The sequence below is a fragment of the Drosophila obscura genome, unplaced genomic scaffold (genome assembly GCF_018151105.1).
Source record: "Drosophila obscura isolate BZ-5 IFL unplaced genomic scaffold, ASM1815110v1 contig_4, whole genome shotgun sequence".
Taxonomy (NCBI): domain Eukaryota; kingdom Metazoa; phylum Arthropoda; class Insecta; order Diptera; family Drosophilidae; genus Drosophila; species Drosophila obscura.
Window position 1 is genome coordinate 7,014,901 of NW_024542828.1, and position 18,217 is coordinate 7,033,117.

The 18,217-nt window shown below is 43.6% G+C and overlaps 3 protein-coding genes across 9 annotated transcripts; 1 reads left to right on the top strand and 2 right to left on the bottom strand.

Moving 5' to 3' along the window:
* The first annotated feature begins 197 nt into the window (after nucleotides 1-197).
* LOC111065765 (serine/threonine-protein phosphatase 2A 56 kDa regulatory subunit gamma isoform) lies at nucleotides 198-11,012 on the top strand. Of its 7 annotated transcripts, none has more exons than XM_041595090.1 (10): nucleotides 198-303; nucleotides 1,780-2,353; nucleotides 3,253-3,291; nucleotides 3,565-3,739; nucleotides 7,367-7,563; nucleotides 7,633-7,967; nucleotides 8,052-8,282; nucleotides 8,374-8,766; nucleotides 8,839-9,097; nucleotides 10,095-10,429. In XM_041595090.1, the coding sequence occupies exons 2-10, from the start codon at nucleotides 1,928-1,930 to the stop codon at nucleotides 10,239-10,241; spliced, it is 2,202 nt and encodes a 733-aa protein (XP_041451024.1). In that variant the 5' UTR covers nucleotides 198-303; nucleotides 1,780-1,927; the 3' UTR covers nucleotides 10,242-10,429. The 7 variants fall into 7 exon arrangements, with proteins under 7 accessions (XP_041451024.1, XP_022209845.2, XP_041451026.1 ...); XM_041595092.1 differs by having other exon boundaries at nucleotides 218-303; nucleotides 1,881-2,353; XM_041595091.1 differs by lacking the exon at nucleotides 198-303 and adding an exon at nucleotides 1,091-1,198.
* Nucleotides 11,013-12,073: 1,061 nt separating this feature from the next.
* Nucleotides 12,074-16,278, bottom strand: LOC111065767 (importin-13). The gene is made up of 8 exons (XM_022354157.2): nucleotides 15,807-16,278; nucleotides 15,169-15,665; nucleotides 14,411-15,092; nucleotides 13,743-14,342; nucleotides 13,472-13,669; nucleotides 13,256-13,393; nucleotides 12,623-13,182; nucleotides 12,074-12,557 (listed from the first exon to the last, which is right to left on the bottom strand). The coding sequence occupies exons 1-8, from the start codon at nucleotides 15,975-15,977 to the stop codon at nucleotides 12,473-12,475; spliced, it is 2,931 nt and encodes a 976-aa protein (XP_022209849.2). The 5' UTR covers nucleotides 15,978-16,278; the 3' UTR covers nucleotides 12,074-12,472.
* A 172-nt stretch (nucleotides 16,279-16,450) lies between these two features.
* Nucleotides 16,451-18,178, bottom strand: LOC111065770. The gene is made up of 3 exons (XM_022354161.2): nucleotides 18,069-18,178; nucleotides 17,518-18,008; nucleotides 16,451-17,460 (listed from the first exon to the last, which is right to left on the bottom strand). The coding sequence occupies exons 1-3, from the start codon at nucleotides 18,108-18,110 to the stop codon at nucleotides 16,554-16,556; spliced, it is 1,440 nt and encodes a 479-aa protein (XP_022209853.2). The 5' UTR covers nucleotides 18,111-18,178; the 3' UTR covers nucleotides 16,451-16,553.
* Between the last annotated feature and the right edge of the window lie 39 nt (nucleotides 18,179-18,217).

The following is an 18,217-nucleotide window of genomic DNA, read 5'->3' on the forward strand; positions in this document are numbered from 1 at the left end:
AACAGCGGTTGTTGCCGCCCTGGTTTAATGACACAAATAAGCTTAATTATGTTAGTCCAATGACTCCAACTAGCAAGATTTAATTTGTAATACATAATAATAGTTATGCGAAAGCTGGGAAAAGAATTCCCGTGGAAACTATCGGATTTTGAGAGCGTCTGGCAGCCCTAAATGGAGTGGGCAGCCCTGGCACCTCTATTTTCTATTGAGCAGGCTCGACGACGTTGCGTGAATAAAACAGTTTACATAAAATATTAAATATAGTTAAACAAGCCGTTGATGTTGTGTGTTCTTGAAGAAAAGGTGAACTTGACCCCGCTGCTGATAGTACGCCGTGCTGTGAAGTGCGAAATTTCGCGAGAGAGCTTGTGAATTTCGCATTTGAAAATCGCAATCAGAAGAAATTGCAGCGCAAATACATAGCCTCGAGTGAATTAACGCGAGAGTGTGTGTGCGTACGTGTTTGCGAGTGTGTGTGAGTGTGCGTGCGTTTTGTTAGAATTCGCATTTTTACGTAAAGAAACGGCTTTTATCAGCAATAAGTTTGATGTTCTCGAGCCTGAATCTCAGCAGGAGCAAATTGAACAAGTTCTTGCAGCTTCTGGCGGTAAATAGAGCCGATCCCCCTGATTTCCTGCTCTCCCAAGAGCACCATACCATCCCATACCAAACCAAAAAAAAAACCCCTTGACATTCACAATTTGAGTATATTGCTTTTTGCACCCATCTATTTATTGAGTTTCTTGCTGCAACACAACACAAACCAAACTATTAATTATAGTACACATTAATTTTATTTTTACTCTCTGGCGGCGCTCACTATCTGTCTCTCGCTCGCTCTCTCTCTCTCTCTCTCTGGGTTAAGGGGGGCCACTAAAAGTATGAGTATACGAAAAACTTTGCGCTTAACAATATTTTTGTGTTAAAGAATGCTATCCCAGCACACCCGACCCCCCCACCAGTCCACTATCCTCCGCTATTCCGCACACAAACACCACCACCACCACCCCAAAAAATGCTCTTCACGCTCGCATGACAACTCTGTCTGGCAACTCTGATTCGACGACGGCCATTGCTTCGCAACTTGTTGCTCGTCCGTATCGCTCTCTGTGTGTCTCTCTGCTCTGTTTTCTGATTCTCATTCTGACTTTTTTTGCCTGTGTGTTATGGAATTTTTGTTATTTATTTCCGTTTTGCTGTAAGTTGTGCAAAAAAATTAAAATGTCTGTTCATTACTGTGTTATTGTTGTTCGATGAAGGGACAGAAGCTAATGATTCAGCTCTGCCCCGAAGGCGACACCTGCCCTCTTAGCCCTCATTGGGAGTCTCTACCGGGCCACCAAGTGCATGATGTTGTGTGTGGAAGAAGCTTGAGAACATGTTTATTACCGTTTAGAACCGGATTTTGTGTTTGCTAGAAAATCATAGCATGGCATGGCATGGGCATTAATTTGCGGCGGCCACAGTGGGGACTTCTTGTGACAACTTTGGGTTCTGATTCGAAGCGGTTTTCCGCCATTCCGAGTTGGCCAGAGATCGGTGGTGATCCAGTTAGCAGAAAATTTTACGTTTCGAATAAGAATATAAAGCAAAAAAACAAAAAAAAAAACCTATTGCCATGATTCTTATTGGTAATCAACCAAAAGCGTATGTGTGTTTGTATGTGTATGCGTGTGTGTGCGTGTATCGTGAATGTTGTAGCATGATATTTAATTGTGTTTATTTCGTTTCCTTTTGGTTAATTGCTACGTTAATTTCTCTCTTTCCGACACTTCACAGTGCAAATATAATTTTCAGATAGCAATCAATTGATTCGGCCGGCCCAGCTGTTGTATTTGTTTGTTATTTTATGTTTTTTGGTTGGTTTGTTTTTTGGTAAGCAATAAGGAATATCGGAACAGAGCTAAAGCTGACACAGCAGCGTATTATGGATAACGAGGCGTTAGAAACAACAACAACGAGCAGCACGACAGCGGCAGCAGCATCGTCAGCAGCAACCACATCAGAGGCAGCAGCGACACCGGCAGCAGCAGCAGCATCGTCAGCAGAATCATTATCCCCAGCGACGACGAAAGTCACCAAAACCGAAACGGCCACAAATAACAATAATAACAGCAGCAGCGGCGGCGGTGTCGGCAGCGCCGATACCAGCGGTGGCAGCGGTAGCATAGTCATAGCGACATCAGCCACTAACGGTATCAAAGAGAATAACAGTAACTTTAGTACAACAGCAACAATAGCCACACCAACAGAAGCAGCAGCAGCACCACCATCAACACCAACAACAACAACAACTACAACGTCAGCCATACCCCTTGTGGTGACCAGCGGCGGTGTACCCATCAGCAGCGAGGTGAGTCGTGTCTAGCGAATGCATTGTGTACACCACACCACCACCACCACCACCTACTCTCCTACTCTGACACACACACACACTCTCTCTCTCTCTCTCTCTGTGTGTTGCCTATCTCGCCACCTTACCTCTACGCATGCCTTGTGCCTAACCGTTATTTGACGTAAATTATTAAATCAATGTATATATATTATATATGTATATGGATGTGTATATGTGCATATGTATGTGTGTGTTATGCCCACTCTATAAAGTACACAATACTTCCTTTTGCTGAAAAGTCGAAAACCTTAACAAACTTTATCTAATCTTATCGCTGCAAATGATGTGTGTTTTAACACCCATCACCTCCCCCCGCCCACCGACCGAACAAGCCAAATGACCAACACCAATTAGCCTCTAAACGTTGCCAATTGTGTAATGCTTTGGGATAACAAATCAAATTCAAAATCGAATCAATCAAAAGCGCCATCAATCGCTGGATCACAAATATTAATAATCGATTATAGAAACATTGCATGAAAATCGTTAGGTGGCGGTGGCCCAGGGATAAAATATTTACAAAATATAGCCACCAGAGTGAACCCTTTAGACCTATTTTTGGGTACAATATCTGCATTAGAAGAGCACCACTCTCCCCGCAAGCACTTGAACAGAGAAAGGATTTCTCAAAAAATAATCAAAATAAAACCTAGATCAAATTTGTGACTGACTTCTAAATGTTTGTACAAATATAACATACAAGTATGATCCGATCCCTACCTATGTAGTACCTGGTAGCTAACAGCTATATAGTCCACATAGTAAATGGAAAGCCAACCAACTTCCTTCCCAGCCCAAATGTGTAGTACATTTATATGTTTGGCATTACTAAACTCAGCCTAAAACACACCCCACAGGCAGCGCGACTTAGGCGTCAAGGATTTGCGCAGACCAAGGTAAATGCTCTTAAACAAAAACCAAAAAACCAAAAAAAAAAAAAAACGGCGATGAGATACGGGAACTTCAACGGATGATCTCTACTTTAGGCCTACTCGTAATTTTTGCAAGTGTTACGTTAAGAATTCTTTTTAATATCTGATGCATTTTGCTTTCTTTTATTACCAAGTTTTGTTTTGTTTTTATTCAGTAAGAAACCAAAATTATTACTACCAAAAACTGTCATATAATTTCTTTAGCCAAGATTTGCTAATACTTATACACTCTTTCAGGCTAACAAAGACAGGGATAGTACGCCACCGCGGGATGCGCCACCGCCAACGCAGATCACCAAGGGATTAAACCTAACCGGCACGCCGCTGGTGCGCAAGGAGAAACGCCAAAGCAGCTCTCGTTACAATGTGTCCAAAAATTGTGAATTGACGGCACTCAGCTATCTAAATGAGAGTGAGTAAACTAACAGCTTAACTTAGTTATTAATTAGTTACTAGTTAAGCAGAGCTTGCAGATTTTTTTGTTGTTTTTTAGAGGATATCCTGGGAATAGCATACTTTTATGGGTAGGTGTTGATTGGAAAGTAACGGATTAACACACAGTCTTATGGGACTAATACCTTGGCCGAATGCCAATCACATATTAAGCAAATCAGCAATAATAAGTCGGCTCAATATTTTAAAAATTGCAGCTATTCGAATTTTATTAATTTTTGTAAAATTTCAACAATTTCATTTTAAGAAAAATCCCTTAAAAGCAGCTCTACCACAAGCTTATGTACACTGTAAATACAGTTGGCTGTGCTCTCCCTAACTGTTATAAAACAACAACAAAATCAGCAAGTCTCTGGTCATCGATTTCGGTCAGTCCGAAAATGAATCTCGGCTTTGTTGCGACATTTTTGTAATTGTTTTTGCTCAGCTGTTGCAATTGGTTTATTATTTATTAATCACGTACTACGTTAAAGGTCAAGGGAGTGCCATTGCCTTCTGATTAGGTGGGTGGCAACACTGACGCACGTCCACCCACACACACACACACACACACACACACACACACACACATACACCTTTGCAGACAGCTCTCAATTACATCTCTCTTTGCTGCGCACTCCAATGAATTGAATGTCTCCACGCTCTTGCTGCGCCAAGTCTCTCTCTCTTTGCTGGTTGTTTCATTTTCTCCGCGTGCGTGGTTGTGTGTTTGTGTGTGTGTGTGTGTGTGTGCGTGTGTGTCTGTCTGTCTTGTGCATAGCCTTCATCAAAATTGTTATTGACTTTACCTTTTTGCTAATTGCTTAGGCGGTTGTTGCTCGCCTGTTGACATACAAATCGAATAAACAAATTTCGCGTGTGTTGGTTAATATTATTGTTTCATTTTCGTTGCTGTTTTTTGTTGTTTTTGTTTTGTGTTTGTTGTTGCTGCTGCTATTGCTATTGCTGTGGCAAAAGTGTTGTTCAGCGGCCACTGTTGCCATTCCATCGGTATCCCATAACTCTCGCTCTGCTCTGCTCTGCTCCCCGTTCCGTACCCACCCAAAAATGTATTGATTTTTCCGATAGCCCGGCAGCGCCGCAGTCGAAGAGCAGCTCTGCGTCGTGCCAGCCCCAGCAGTGCCCAAAAAAAAAATAATTTATAGCAGCAAGAATATTATATATATTAGCTGTATTAGCACTAGCGTAATTTCTACGTTCTATACTCTGCTCACTGCCCTGCCTGAGCATTGTAAGTGGTGTCTCAAAAGTTAATAATTTCCTGCAAATTATCGGCGGAGGAGGCGTTGCCGCATTTCAGTTTTTTTTTTGTATTTTTTATTGTCATGCACTTGATTTTCATTTTCATTTCCATTTTCATATTCATTTTGTGTATGTGTGTGTTTTTGTCCACCCTCCCCAGCCCCCCAAACCCACTCATGATCGATCGCACATGGCATTAATCGTAATCCTAATCATTATCTATATTGCAGTTCCATTACAGATGCTATACATTCATGCTTAAACTCCTCCTCACGTTCAATATTTCATAGAGTGTATAACAATTTGTGTGTGTGTCGTTTTGTCGTTCGTTGTTGATGTCGTCGTCGTCGTCGTCGTTGTTGTTGGTGGTCAGCGGCAGTTCGGGGGCAGACAAATGCTTTTCGATTTGGTGGTGACGACCATTAAACCAAGTGCGGCACTAATGAAATGGTATTCGGTGCTATGTTGCTGACGGGTAACCTCAACGGACCCAAGCAGAAGCAGCAGCAGCAGTCACAACAACAACAGCAGCAGCAGCAGCAGGAGGAATCAACCCAATCTGTTTCTGCTTCCACCTCCAGCAAAGAGCAACAGCAACAGCAGCAGCAGCAGCACACACAGCCTCTGCAGAAGCAACAGGATCAGCCACCAGCCGCTGGATATTATGCCTTGGGCATACGCATACCCAAATCGCCATCGTTCCACAGCGGTCTAGACCAGCTGGCCGACGACGAGGAGGAGGACCAGCAGCAATCGCAGGAATCGTCTGCGCAGGGCGCCAGCAAATTCAAGTTCAGCAGCGTGGAGGAGCTGAAGGCCAAGTTTGAGGGTCGAAAGATGCCACTGTCCCCGCCGGAGGCAGCAGTAGTAACCACCACAACATCGTCGTCACCATCGTCGTCGTCGACCAGCTCCAATTCGTCGGCATCGGCACTGTCCTCGTTGTCGCAGGCGGCCTCTTCCTCACTGGCCTCGGCCGCCGCCAACTCCTCGGCCTCGTGCTCGTCCTCAGCCGCCACCTATGGTGGTGGGGCGAATTCAGCTGCCGCCGCTTTGATAGCCTCGTCGCCGTTTGGCTCACAATCCTCCACATCATCGTTGTCGCTGTCCTCAAATGCAGGAATGTCGAAGAACACGGCACCAGCAACAGCAACAACAGCAGCAGCAGCAGGAAGCACAGCTAGTGGTGGAAATTCGCTGGTATCGACATTGGCGCAACACTTCTCGGCGGCCACATCGGCTGCAGCAGCAGCTGCGGCCACAGCAGCCGCCTCAGCAACATCGTCCTCGTCCTCCTCATCATCTGCTTCATCATCCTCTACCAATAATGCAGGCGGTTCGATAGCGGCCAGCAAGGTTTGCAGCGCACCGTTTCAACTTACTCACATAACACACACCCACACTCACACACATATTCTGCACACCCATACACAGACACATACTAAATCTGATTCACGAACAAAAATGTCTAAAAAAAAAAAAATCAATCTACTTCTCATTTCATCGCCTACCTCATCATCTTCCAGTCACCCGTGAGCGCGGCCGCAGCCATTAAGAACATATTGAATGCCACCAAGAGTGTGGGCAATAGTGCTGCAGCAGCAGCAGCAGCATCCTCAACCCTGCCATCGACTGCCGCTGAAGTGATCGTGCCCGTGTCCGTGCCATTGCCACCAGAGGAGCTGCGTCCAACGGTGGCTCAGAATCTAGTGGGTGGCATAAGCATCTCCCTGGGCATTGGTCAGCGCAATGGCAGTGGAACAACAGCAGCAGCAGCCACGACATCAGCATCATCTACAGTTGTTGTTCTGCCAACGACCACGCTGGGCATACATCAGAATGGTGATGTTACAGGTGGTGTTGGAATTGGTGGCCAACCGCCGCCGCCGCCGCATCATCATCATCAGGGCCTCACATCCCCGCAAACGTTGCAACAGTTGACGGGCAGTCCAGGACGCGCACGCGATCGGAATCTGTTTCATTCGCCACCCACTGCTTCGGTTGCCTTGGCACTGCCTGCACTTCGAGGTTGCTATCTCTCCAGTTAATTCCCAAACCAATGGCCATGCGGCATGTAGATAAAGTGAGAGAAGCCTCTACCGGTCTACCTGTTGTCATTGGGCATTCGGTTTGGAGGCCATAGAACTTGATCCTTTATCTGATCTTCATTGTTACTTGATTTTGAGTTTCGCTTGCTTTACTTTTTGGTTGGTTTAGTCGATTTGTTGTTGATTTCTTTCGTCGTTTTTTGTAGGCTAATATTTTATAGTTTACTGTAGATAAATAAACCATTTATAAAACGTTAAATAATAATAACAAAACACTTTTCTGTATGAATCCACAGAGACGGCCGCCAGTGAAAGGGAAGAGCTTTTCATCCAAAAGATACGACAATGTTGCACGCTTTTCGATTTCTCCGAGCCGCTCAGCGACCTCAAATTCAAGGAGGTGAAGCGTGCGGCTCTGCACGAGATGGTCGATTTTCTCACAAACCAAAATGGCATCATCACCGAAATTATCTATCCGGAGGCAATCAATATGGTTAATATTCTGAACTCCTTCCTCACATACACTTTCTCGTTACTAATTTCAAAGTTTTTTTTTTGACAGTTCTCTGTGAATCTATTCCGAACGCTGCCGCCATCATCAAATCCGAATGGGGCCGAATTTGATCCCGAAGAGGATGAGCCAACGCTCGAGTCATCTTGGCCGCACCTTCAATTGGTATATGAGCTGTTTTTGCGTTTCTTGGAGTCACCGGATTTCCAACCAAATATTGCTAAACGTTTTATTGATCATCAATTTGTATTACAATTATTGGATTTATTCGATTCGGAGGATCCACGTGAACGTGATTTCCTAAAGACTGTTTTACATCGCATCTATGGAAAATTTTTGGGCTTGAGAGCATTTATTAGAAAGCAGATCAACAATGTGTTTTACAGGTGAGTCGAACAACCAACACCAAAAAACTAATTGTACATTCCCACCTCCCCCCTCTAATACTGAGTCTTTTTTTTTATATTTAGATTTATTTATGAGACGGAACATCATAATGGCATAGCCGAATTATTGGAAATATTGGGCAGCATTATCAATGGTTTTGCTCTACCGCTCAAAGAGGAGCATAAACAATTTTTACTTAAGGTATTGCTGCCATTGCACAAAGCCAAGAGCCTCTCGGTCTATCATCCACAGTTGACCTACTGTGTGGTGCAGTTCCTCGAGAAGGATCCCAGTTTGTCCGAGGCGGTCATCAAGTGAGTTTAAACCCAAATGTCATACACACACACACACATTGTGATTAGCACATAGAAAATTTGATTTGTTTTTTACCCAAATACCCTGCAGAAGTTTGCTTAAATTCTGGCCGAAGACGCACAGTCCCAAGGAGGTGATGTTCTTGAATGAGGTGGAAGAGCTGCTGGATGTGATCGAGCCGGCCGAATTCCAGAAGGTGATGGTGCCGCTGTTCCGTCAGATAGCCAAGTGTGTCTCCTCGCCACACTTTCAGGTGGCCGAACGGGCGTTGTATTATTGGAACAACGAGTACATAATGTCCCTAATAGCGGATAATTCGGCGGTCATATTGCCCATTATGTTCCCCGCGTTGAATCGCAACTCCAAGACGCACTGGAACAAGACCATACACGGTCTCATTTACAATGCGCTCAAGCTGTTCATGGAGATGGATCAGCGGTTGTTTGATGAGTGCAGCAAGAACTACAAACAGGAGAAGCAAATGTACGTCACAGACACTCTTAAACTCTTGCATTTGCAATCTAATCAAATGAATTTATTTTGTATACTCGACAGGGAACGGGAGAAGCTGTCGCAGCGGGAGGAGCTATGGCAGCAGGTGGAGAGCCTGGCCAAGACCAATCCAGAATGGTCCAAGTCGAGCCGCTTTAACGACTGCCGCCTGCTAGAGCAGCAGCAGCTAACCGATAGTCAAAATTTGTACGATCAATACGATGAGAATGATCTGGCCTATGATCAGCTACCGCAGCAATCGCGCCAGCCACCGCCGCCGCTACCACCACAGAAACAGTCGTCGCTGCAGGAGCCCCGAGAGGTGAGACAGGCACTTGCCACACTAACCACACTAAACAACTACTAATACCGCCACGTGTGATCTGATCCATGGCGTCTGCTGTGAGCTGTGCCCAGCTTAGAACACCTACTCTAATTCAACTCTAATTCTAATCGAACGAATGTCTGTTAAAATTAATCACACTCATGTCATTTAAACAACAACAAACAAACAAACAAAAAAAAATACATATTTGTATATCTTTAACTTTTGTCTATTTATTTATTATGATCTCTTATTGGTTCTCTCTCTCGCACTGTCTTTAAACTCGAATCCATAAGCACAACAAACCACAATCCTCTCACTCTCTGTATATATGTATGACTTTTACTCTGAGCATATCATATGCACAGTGGCTCAGAATCTCATCTAAATGGGGTGGGAAAAAATATACATAGTGAAGTGTACACATGTAGTTCCATCATTCCATCATTTGTATAAAATTCATTCAGTTTACATCACATACATATGTACGTACATACATACGTAATTTTATTAAAAGAAAAATTTCTAAATTGAAGTGGAAAACATTTTAAAGTATTGGACACCATACCGTTTACTCTCACACCCTGAGCCACTGTGCCTACGCTCTAACCCACTCGAAACATACTCACACACACACCCACACGCAACCACACACCACCCACTTGATCTCGAATTGGACTATGTAACATGCATATGAAAAAGAAACGGCGACTTTTCATCAGTTAGTTGATGTACATTTTGTAGCTGTATTGTATTCCATCTGTGGGGGTCGATCGGCTAAAACCCCCTCCCCCGAAACAAAAGCCAACCAACAACTTCTTCTACGCACTCTCTATATCGTTAACGTAAAGTAACTCACACGTAACGTCACACCTGTCACCATGTAACGTCACTTGTCCAGTGTTGCAAAACACGTACATATACTCGTAATTGTACCTGTTGTAGCCGGGCACTTTACATATATTTTGGCCTACCCCACTTCCGTTACTCACAGATACGCGGCGAACGGAACAAGGAGAAGCCATTGCTGAGGCGAAAATCCGATCTGCCCTCGGACAGCGGCACTGTGCGAGCCCTATTCGAGCACAAGCGACAAGATGAGTTTTTAACAACGCCGCCGCCAGACGGAAGCACTTACTGAGAAAACAAAACCAACAATTTCCTGGTCAACAATCCAATCCAACAACACACGAACAACAAATCTCAAAAAACGCTGGCGTTGCACAAAGTTAAAGCAAAGCTTGAGGCTTTCGAGATGATCCCACACAAGGTCCACGATCCACAAACACAATACACAAACCCACTACACACACACATACACGTACAAAAGCACAAACCGAGAAAAAGAAGAAGGAAGAAAAGGAAATCCTTTTTGGGGACTTTAGTGCGGGGGCGTGGAAACGATTAAAACACACAATTTCTTTATATAAATACAATATGAAAATACTTATCTATAATGAAATATATGCATAGTACCAATAAAGATCAGAAAAATCCCAAATATCCAGATCCAATAATAATTTTGAATGCGAATGTTGATTTTTAAGCATGCCCGAAGTGAAGAATGATTTCTATCTTAAGTATGTTTTATTTTGCATGAAATTCGCTGTTTGCTGTTTGCCTAGAGTTTAACAAACGGAACATTTACAATAATATTAGAATCCTAATTGTGCTCTTACCATTTCAGTGAAAACGTGAAACAAAAGATAGAAACAAAAACTAAAACAAAAACCAGATATATAATTGTACAGTTGAATTGAATTGTCGTAACTTAAGGCGTAGCTGTTTACCACCATGATTGAGCATACTATTATACCTACCTACCACATCTACTGCATATTTCAACCTACATAAGCTATAATACCATACCACACGAAACCATATAAATATATACTGTATCTTTAACTACAAATACATACACGGCATATAGCTCTGCTCAGCTCTCTCTCCACAGCTAAAGTTTATAATATATGCAATTTATATGAGTAGCCTAGCAATTAGCTGCTTACCTATTACCTATACATATGTACGATACACACACCTACAAAAAAAAAAAAAAAAACAACAATGAAATGAAAGCCTAAAAAGAATGATAAAATTGTGGTACATATGTATGGACATGAGTGTATTTTTGTATGTATCACATATATATACATATATATATAGATGTTTAAATATACATATGTGGGGTAAGGGTAATCCATAACCGTAATCGTATTCCTATTGATCCCAGGAATGCCCAGAGATTTGGTGTAGCTTTTTTTCGTGTGCGTCTTTTTTTTGGGAGATATTTACTGTGGCAACGCAGGATGCTTGGAGCAGGAGGAGTACCAGAGGAGCTAACTGCCACCCAAAGATTGTGCCAATTTCGAAGCGTCTATGCACAGTGAATACACCCCTCCCTAGATATCATAATCAAACAGCATTCACATCCCAACATCAACATCATCATCAACAACAACAGACTTGGACTTTTGCTGGTCGTAGCTACTACTTCTATATATTAATCTAAAATATATATGTAAACATACAATACTGGATCCGTGTCAGCCATTTGTTTGGTTTTATAGTCATTGTGCCCCCCTCCCAGGGTCTTTAAAAAAGCGGAAGGATATTCTCAAGCTATTCTAAAACGGTGATTCTTAAATGAGAGATGAGCAAGTTAAATTGCATGTTGCAGGGAGATGGAAGATGGATCAAAATAAGTTTTTGCTACCACTACCAAGTGCTGTACACAGGCCAAGAAAACGAAAGGCTTCAGTTTAGCTATAGACACACATATATATATATATATATATATATATATATTATATAAAGAGATGTATTTACATATTTTTGGCATTATAGATACATACACGATATGGGAAAAAGTTGCAAAACAATAATAATAATGGCAAGGTCTAAAAATGGGTATAAAATATTAATTAATAAACAAAAAAAAAAACTGAAAGGCAGATTTTTTTCATACAGAAGGAAATGGTGAAAAATCAAACTTTCTAAAATGTAAGAATATTAAAATATTTATGTATAAACAAAAAAAAAATTAAAAACAAACAATAAATAAAAATGAGTTATACAACCCTATGAAAAATAAATTGTAAATGAAAGCATGTAATTTTTGTAAAATTATAAATAAAAGTTTGTCTTGTCGAGAGCTTTTTGAGGTGTTAAAATTAGGGCGTGGGCGTGGGTGGGGGCTGGATGGGACAACAACTTAAGGTCGAGGAACATTTACAGAGTCGCCTAATTACAGTCTAAATACAAGGAGTGGGGAGGGCTGGGGACAGAACACACACATTTAGAATCCAGTTTTGAAAAGCGTGCGAAAGGTGTGAATTGTTGGCCTCTAAATAGCTGTAGGCTAATTCACATTTACTGGAACTTCTCGGTGAGTCCACGCAACTTGATGGCCATCTCCGACAGATGCTGTTGCAGCAGCCGCTTGTTGACCTTTTCCCTGTGTAAAAGAATTCGTTTATAATCATGTTGCTGTCTCAAAACTGCACTCAAATCTGAACTCACTTGATGATCAATGACACATATCGCGACTTTTCTGCATCGTTTAATAGTGGCGTGGGGAAATGTGGGACGGACATCACGGTCTTCAGCCAGATGGCCAGCTCCGCAGGATACTTTTTATTGAAAGCCAATATAATATCGGCAAACTTGTCCACCTGTGAGCGTGGCGTCAAATATCCCACACACATCATGATAAAGTATACGGTTTGTTCGCCAGTTTTCAACACGACCTCGGTGATGTGCTCATGGTTGCGGGACTGAATCGTAAAGTGTGTCATGAACTGTATGCCACTGCGTATGGCCCCGCTCTCGGGCAGCGTCATGCAACGCTGGCCATAGTAGACGAGGCGATCGTAGGCCAGTGTCTTGTCTTCCAATGCCTGAGGTATTTTCTTAACAATATATGCCAGGCAGCCAAAGAAGGCCTCCATGGTGTCTGATATATTGGAGAAGTTCTGCTGTGGCGTGTTCTCAAATAGCTTGAAGCTGTGCTTAATAAACTCACGCAGAAGTTCTTGCATATAGGGCTTGCAGCCCTCTTCCCTGTAAAACATGACAATAGTCTGGCAAAAGAAATTATATTCAATTAAAATCCGACTAGCAAGAGAGGAAGAGTGAGAGAGAGAGAGTACTCACTGTCTTGGATATCTCTAGCGTTGGTGCACAGCAGCGTGTCTGAAAGCTGGCCACAATAAAGTAGCACAGATCCTGCAGCATGGGTCGGAAGCTGCTTCTTAGGTTCATAATGGCATGCTTCATGGCGCCACAGGCGGCCTGTTAGTACAAACAAACAAAAAAAACACATTGAGCACGCTGTATGTGATGACTTAAGCCCCGTTTTTTTTTTTTTACCTCTAAAACATCTAACTCCTCCACCCACATCTCAGCAATACGCCGAAAAATGGGCATAGTTCTTTGCATGACCAACAAAACTGGCTGGACAATCTGTATTTCCTTGTCCTCTTCACTCAAATCGGTATTCAACGAGGAGAACAGTGTGGAGATCATGTTGAGACGGAAAATTGTGCGAATCCGTGCCGTGGGTGTTTTCTGTGGGCGCATAGATATAGAAACCTTATTGTAATCACACAACTTGGAGGCACTTAATTTGTTTGAAACTTACCCCATCAGATTGGCAAATGGCCTGCAATTCCTCAAAGCATGGACTGACTATAATATCCAAGTACTTGGGTATACCATCGGGCGGCAGGAGGCTCATCAATTTGCCAATGCTAAACATCAGCCGCACCGAATCCGAGTTCTTCATGCGGCCCGCATTGAGCGATGCATGGCATGCATTGAGCAGCGGCTCGGCATACGGTTTCAATTGCAGCTGACAGTCGCGACAAAGCTCCTTCAGACCGAGCGTAGCCTGGGCGGCCATGGACGAGTTGAGGCCGCGCACCAGCAGATCAATGGCCGCGGGTATAAAGGTGGGATTCTCCATTAACCAATTGCAATAGGAACCAATTGTCTCGAGGGCTGTGCCCAGCAGCTTGACGTTCATCTTCTCGTACGGTATCTCGTTCAATACACGCATCAAATTTGGAATTTGTCTTGAAGTGTCGTGGGTAAAGTGCTCGGCCACCGATTGAAACGAATAGATGCAGGCCTCCAGTTTGGTCCAATGCGTCGGATGGCGTTGCATATCGACTATGGCCTCGTCCAACATGGCCGACAAGATCACCAATATGTAATCGTGCAGCACATCATAGCAGTACATCTACGGAGGGAGGAGAACAGTCATCAGCAAAGTTTCTTTGCATTTGGATTAGGGGGTAAACCACTCACAAAAGTATCCGAAATGTCCTGTCTATAGCATCGAAAACATTCCAGATCATCGGAGCTCCATCTGTCCAGTGATTTCTCATCGGGCTGCTCCGATTTCCTCACCAGAATGCTGGTCAAGTGTGCGTACAGCGGTTTAATGTACTCCCAGCATCTGCGCTTGTGCTCCTCGTTGGTCATGGCAAAAACCTCGTCCTGCAGCATGTACCAGAAGGCCAGGGCCATGGTGCTGCAGGATTCCTCCACCGGATAGATGCCCGGCTTGTCGGTGCAGTGTAATATCTCCTGGACCATGCGATTCACTGTAATCGGTAGATTCGGATCCGGCGATATGACGCCGCTCAGCAGCAGCGACGAGTGGCGTTCGACAGCGGAGACAAACAGCATGTAAATGTGCACGATGATGTCCTCGTTGTCATTGTCACGCTTCCATTCCATCTTTGTGATATCACACAGCGAGTCCAGATACATGCGGAGCAGAACAAACGCCGTCTTCGGATAGCTGTGGCTCTCCGGTTGGATCATAATGTTCACCATGGACTTCAAACAGTTCTCGGCCAGCTCATTCTCATCGGCGGACATGCAACCATCGCCAGTTTGAACGGCGGGCCAGTAGCACTTGTTGACCACCTCCAAAAGGACAGCCGTTATGGTCACACAAGCCTCCAGGGAGTAGCCAATGTTCCTATGGGGCGAAGAGAATCAAATCAACAACTACCATGTACAATGAGGCAGAGGCAAGTGCATTCCATTTCACTCACTTGATCCAAGTGCCAACGCACTTGACAGCTCGTATCATGTTGCTGTAGGCCTCTGCATCCCACACGCGGTTCATTTGTTGCCTCAGATATGCTTCCATTGTCTGCAGACTGACGGGGACCCGCTTGCCCACCTCCGCTCGCAACGTCACCCGTTTCACCGAGGTGTGTATGACCTGCGCCTCCTCCGGTATGGCCGTCAGCACCTCCAGCATGATCCAGAGCTGAACATCGGGCTTGACATTGGGTATGCGCTGGTTCTGAAACGTATCAATCACCTCCTCAATGGCGTTGGGCCACTCGTCCAGCATGTGGACAATATATGCGCCCAATGCAATGCACAGCCGATTGAGGACAATCTTTGGTCCGCCCGCAAACTGCACAATCTTCTCGAGTATCTTTTGCTTGAGCTCCTCGCGGTTCTCCGGCGGCACCTCATTCCAGTGCTTCATCAGCTTGGCGTGCAGGGTGATTGCGCCAAAAAACTGCACTTCTTGACTCTGCGCGGGAAGAGAGAGAGAGTGAGAGAATGGGTGGGTGGTGTAGAGCAGAAGTAGGTGGAACAGCGTAGTATGTATGTGTATGCAGATGCATGCAAGCGTATACATATTGAATTAATTGATGCGCAGGTCATATCTTACCTTGCCCAGTTGCATTAGCTGCCATGAAAATTGCCAGGCTTGTGGGCTGCCCTCGGCCTCCGTAAGCCATTCGTGCGTAATTGCCTGCTCATGGGAGTTTGAGCGATAGAATACGACAACAGCCTCCTCCAGACGTGCAATATCGATGTTCTCCAAATTGATTCGTTCCATTTTGTCGTATTAGCAGTGTCCCGGGTTTCGATTAGATTCAATTGATTCGTTTTCTGTTTTGATGCTGCCTGTAGAAGGCCCAGGGCCCAGACTTTTCCCCAGGATTTTTACGACTCGACTCGGTTTTTCCGAAGATGTTTTTTTTGTGCTGCTTCTTCTTTGCTTATTGACCGAATGTTAGGGTTGCCAGCATAACAAATTCTTGCCGCTTAAACTGATACGACATACAATAAATATGCACTAACCAGACCGATCTGACCATGGATATTGCTTAAGATATTTTAAGCACAAATAAATCTCAATTTTTACACCGATTTGTAACAAAACAATGATCTGTAATTCACAAGTTTGATTTAATGAAAAAATGAAAGCTGTCAACCCTGATAAACGCAAGACTTGTCAATGCTGGCAAGCAGTCCGTCCACCTAACAAGTGACAAGCAGTGCATTAATTTGAAAATCAGGTCAAAAATCAAAAATATATAATTAAACTCTTTAATTGTTCTTCAATTCTTCTGCGTATGTATAATATTGTTATTCATGTTTTTAGACCATTAGTAGGTTTCAAGAAATACATCTATGAGAATGAAAAATTTAAGCGCCAAAAACAGTATTTGAGCTTGAAGCCCCGTTCGGAAATTAATGTTTTACTCTCCCGATCAACGTAGAGCACAACTTCCTGATTATCCACAATGATTGAAGCTGCTTTTTCGGCGTAAACGTCACTCTTGGGATCCAACATAGTGCGATCCGTCACAACCCACTTATCCGTCACTATTCCAGTGTTCTGCTGCTCTAATAGCTTAAAAATAATGCTCAATTCCTTGTCCTTAACAATGATTGGCATTATAAATTTGCACTTTATCAAGCCAAAAAACTCAATAAAGCTGGAGCATTTGTAACGGGGAGTCATGGTGCTTGTGCCATTGGTTATCCAGTCACAGGTTTTCTTATCGTCGGATATAATCATTAAATGATTACCAAACCCCTTTACGGAGGCGCTCTCCCTGAATTGGAGCATGCCACAATCCTCGAATGTCTCGAAGAGTCCATGGAAATGCTTCATCAGAGCGCCGAAGCCAGATGTTATTGTGTCAATTTCATTGGTGATTACCAATGCGAATCTACGCTTCTCTGGCATTACACCGGCATAGGTAAGTTCATCCTCATTTCCGACCAGTTGTTTTTTTGCGATGCATGCAACTGTTTCAGTTGCATCCTTAGTCACTTCAGCATTGGTGATATCACCCACAGCAAAAGCTAATTTGACTGGGGCTGCAGGAGGCACAGGTTCGGGGACATCTTTGGCTTTGATTGTTACAGAAATTTCGCTAATCGGTGTCAAATCACTAGCGGTAATATAACCAGAAAAGTCTGTCGCTGCATCTAGTTCGGTGGACTTCGTCATTAGAGGTGAAATTGTTGTAGTCACTGGGTCGTCGACGAGCGAATGCAAGTCCATGTTCTCGTCGGTAAGACGCGCCCTACAAATTACGCTTAAGAAATATTTGATTATACTTAAGAGATAATTGTGATATTACCTTTTTTCTTGAGATAACATTGTTTTGACATTATCCTTGTGGACTCTTTTCTGATATTTTTTTGCCTTCGAGCTCCCGCTGGTATTTGAGGAGGATCCGCTGGAGCTGCTGCTAGGGTCGGTCGTTGTGTCACTGCAGCTTGAGCTCCAGGACTGCTCCGATTCCGAAATCTCAAGATGGGCCACCTTCTCTATGGGCAAATTTCTATTCCCCAGTGGCATGCTGAAAAAATTTGTTTGCCTCTCTCCCTCCTTCTGATTGTAGAATTGCAGAAAGCAAACGAATTCCTCATTTTTATACAGCGAGAAGGCCATTCCGTTGATTTTATCCACTTGACAGTCCAGGACTGCAGACACCTTGTTGTGGTCGCCAATAGTTTTATCAAGCGAGTGAATTTGCTGCACGTGTGCAGGGATGCCTATGGATGGCTCTAGTTGCGTCTTTAAATCATAGATTGTTGCGTCGTCCTCTATTGTCAAAAATTGCGGCGGCTGCGAAGAAATGTTTGCACTAGATGGTTTCAAATATCATGCAGCATATTTATTGCTCACCGTTGAGTTTTCCGAACACTCCAATTTTAGTTTAACATACATTTTGCAAACAAATTAAAAAATGCACGCCTCACATTTGCGGAATATTTGACAATTACAGTTACGTGCAGGGTTGTCATCTTTTGCATGGTATGGTTTATTAGTGCTAT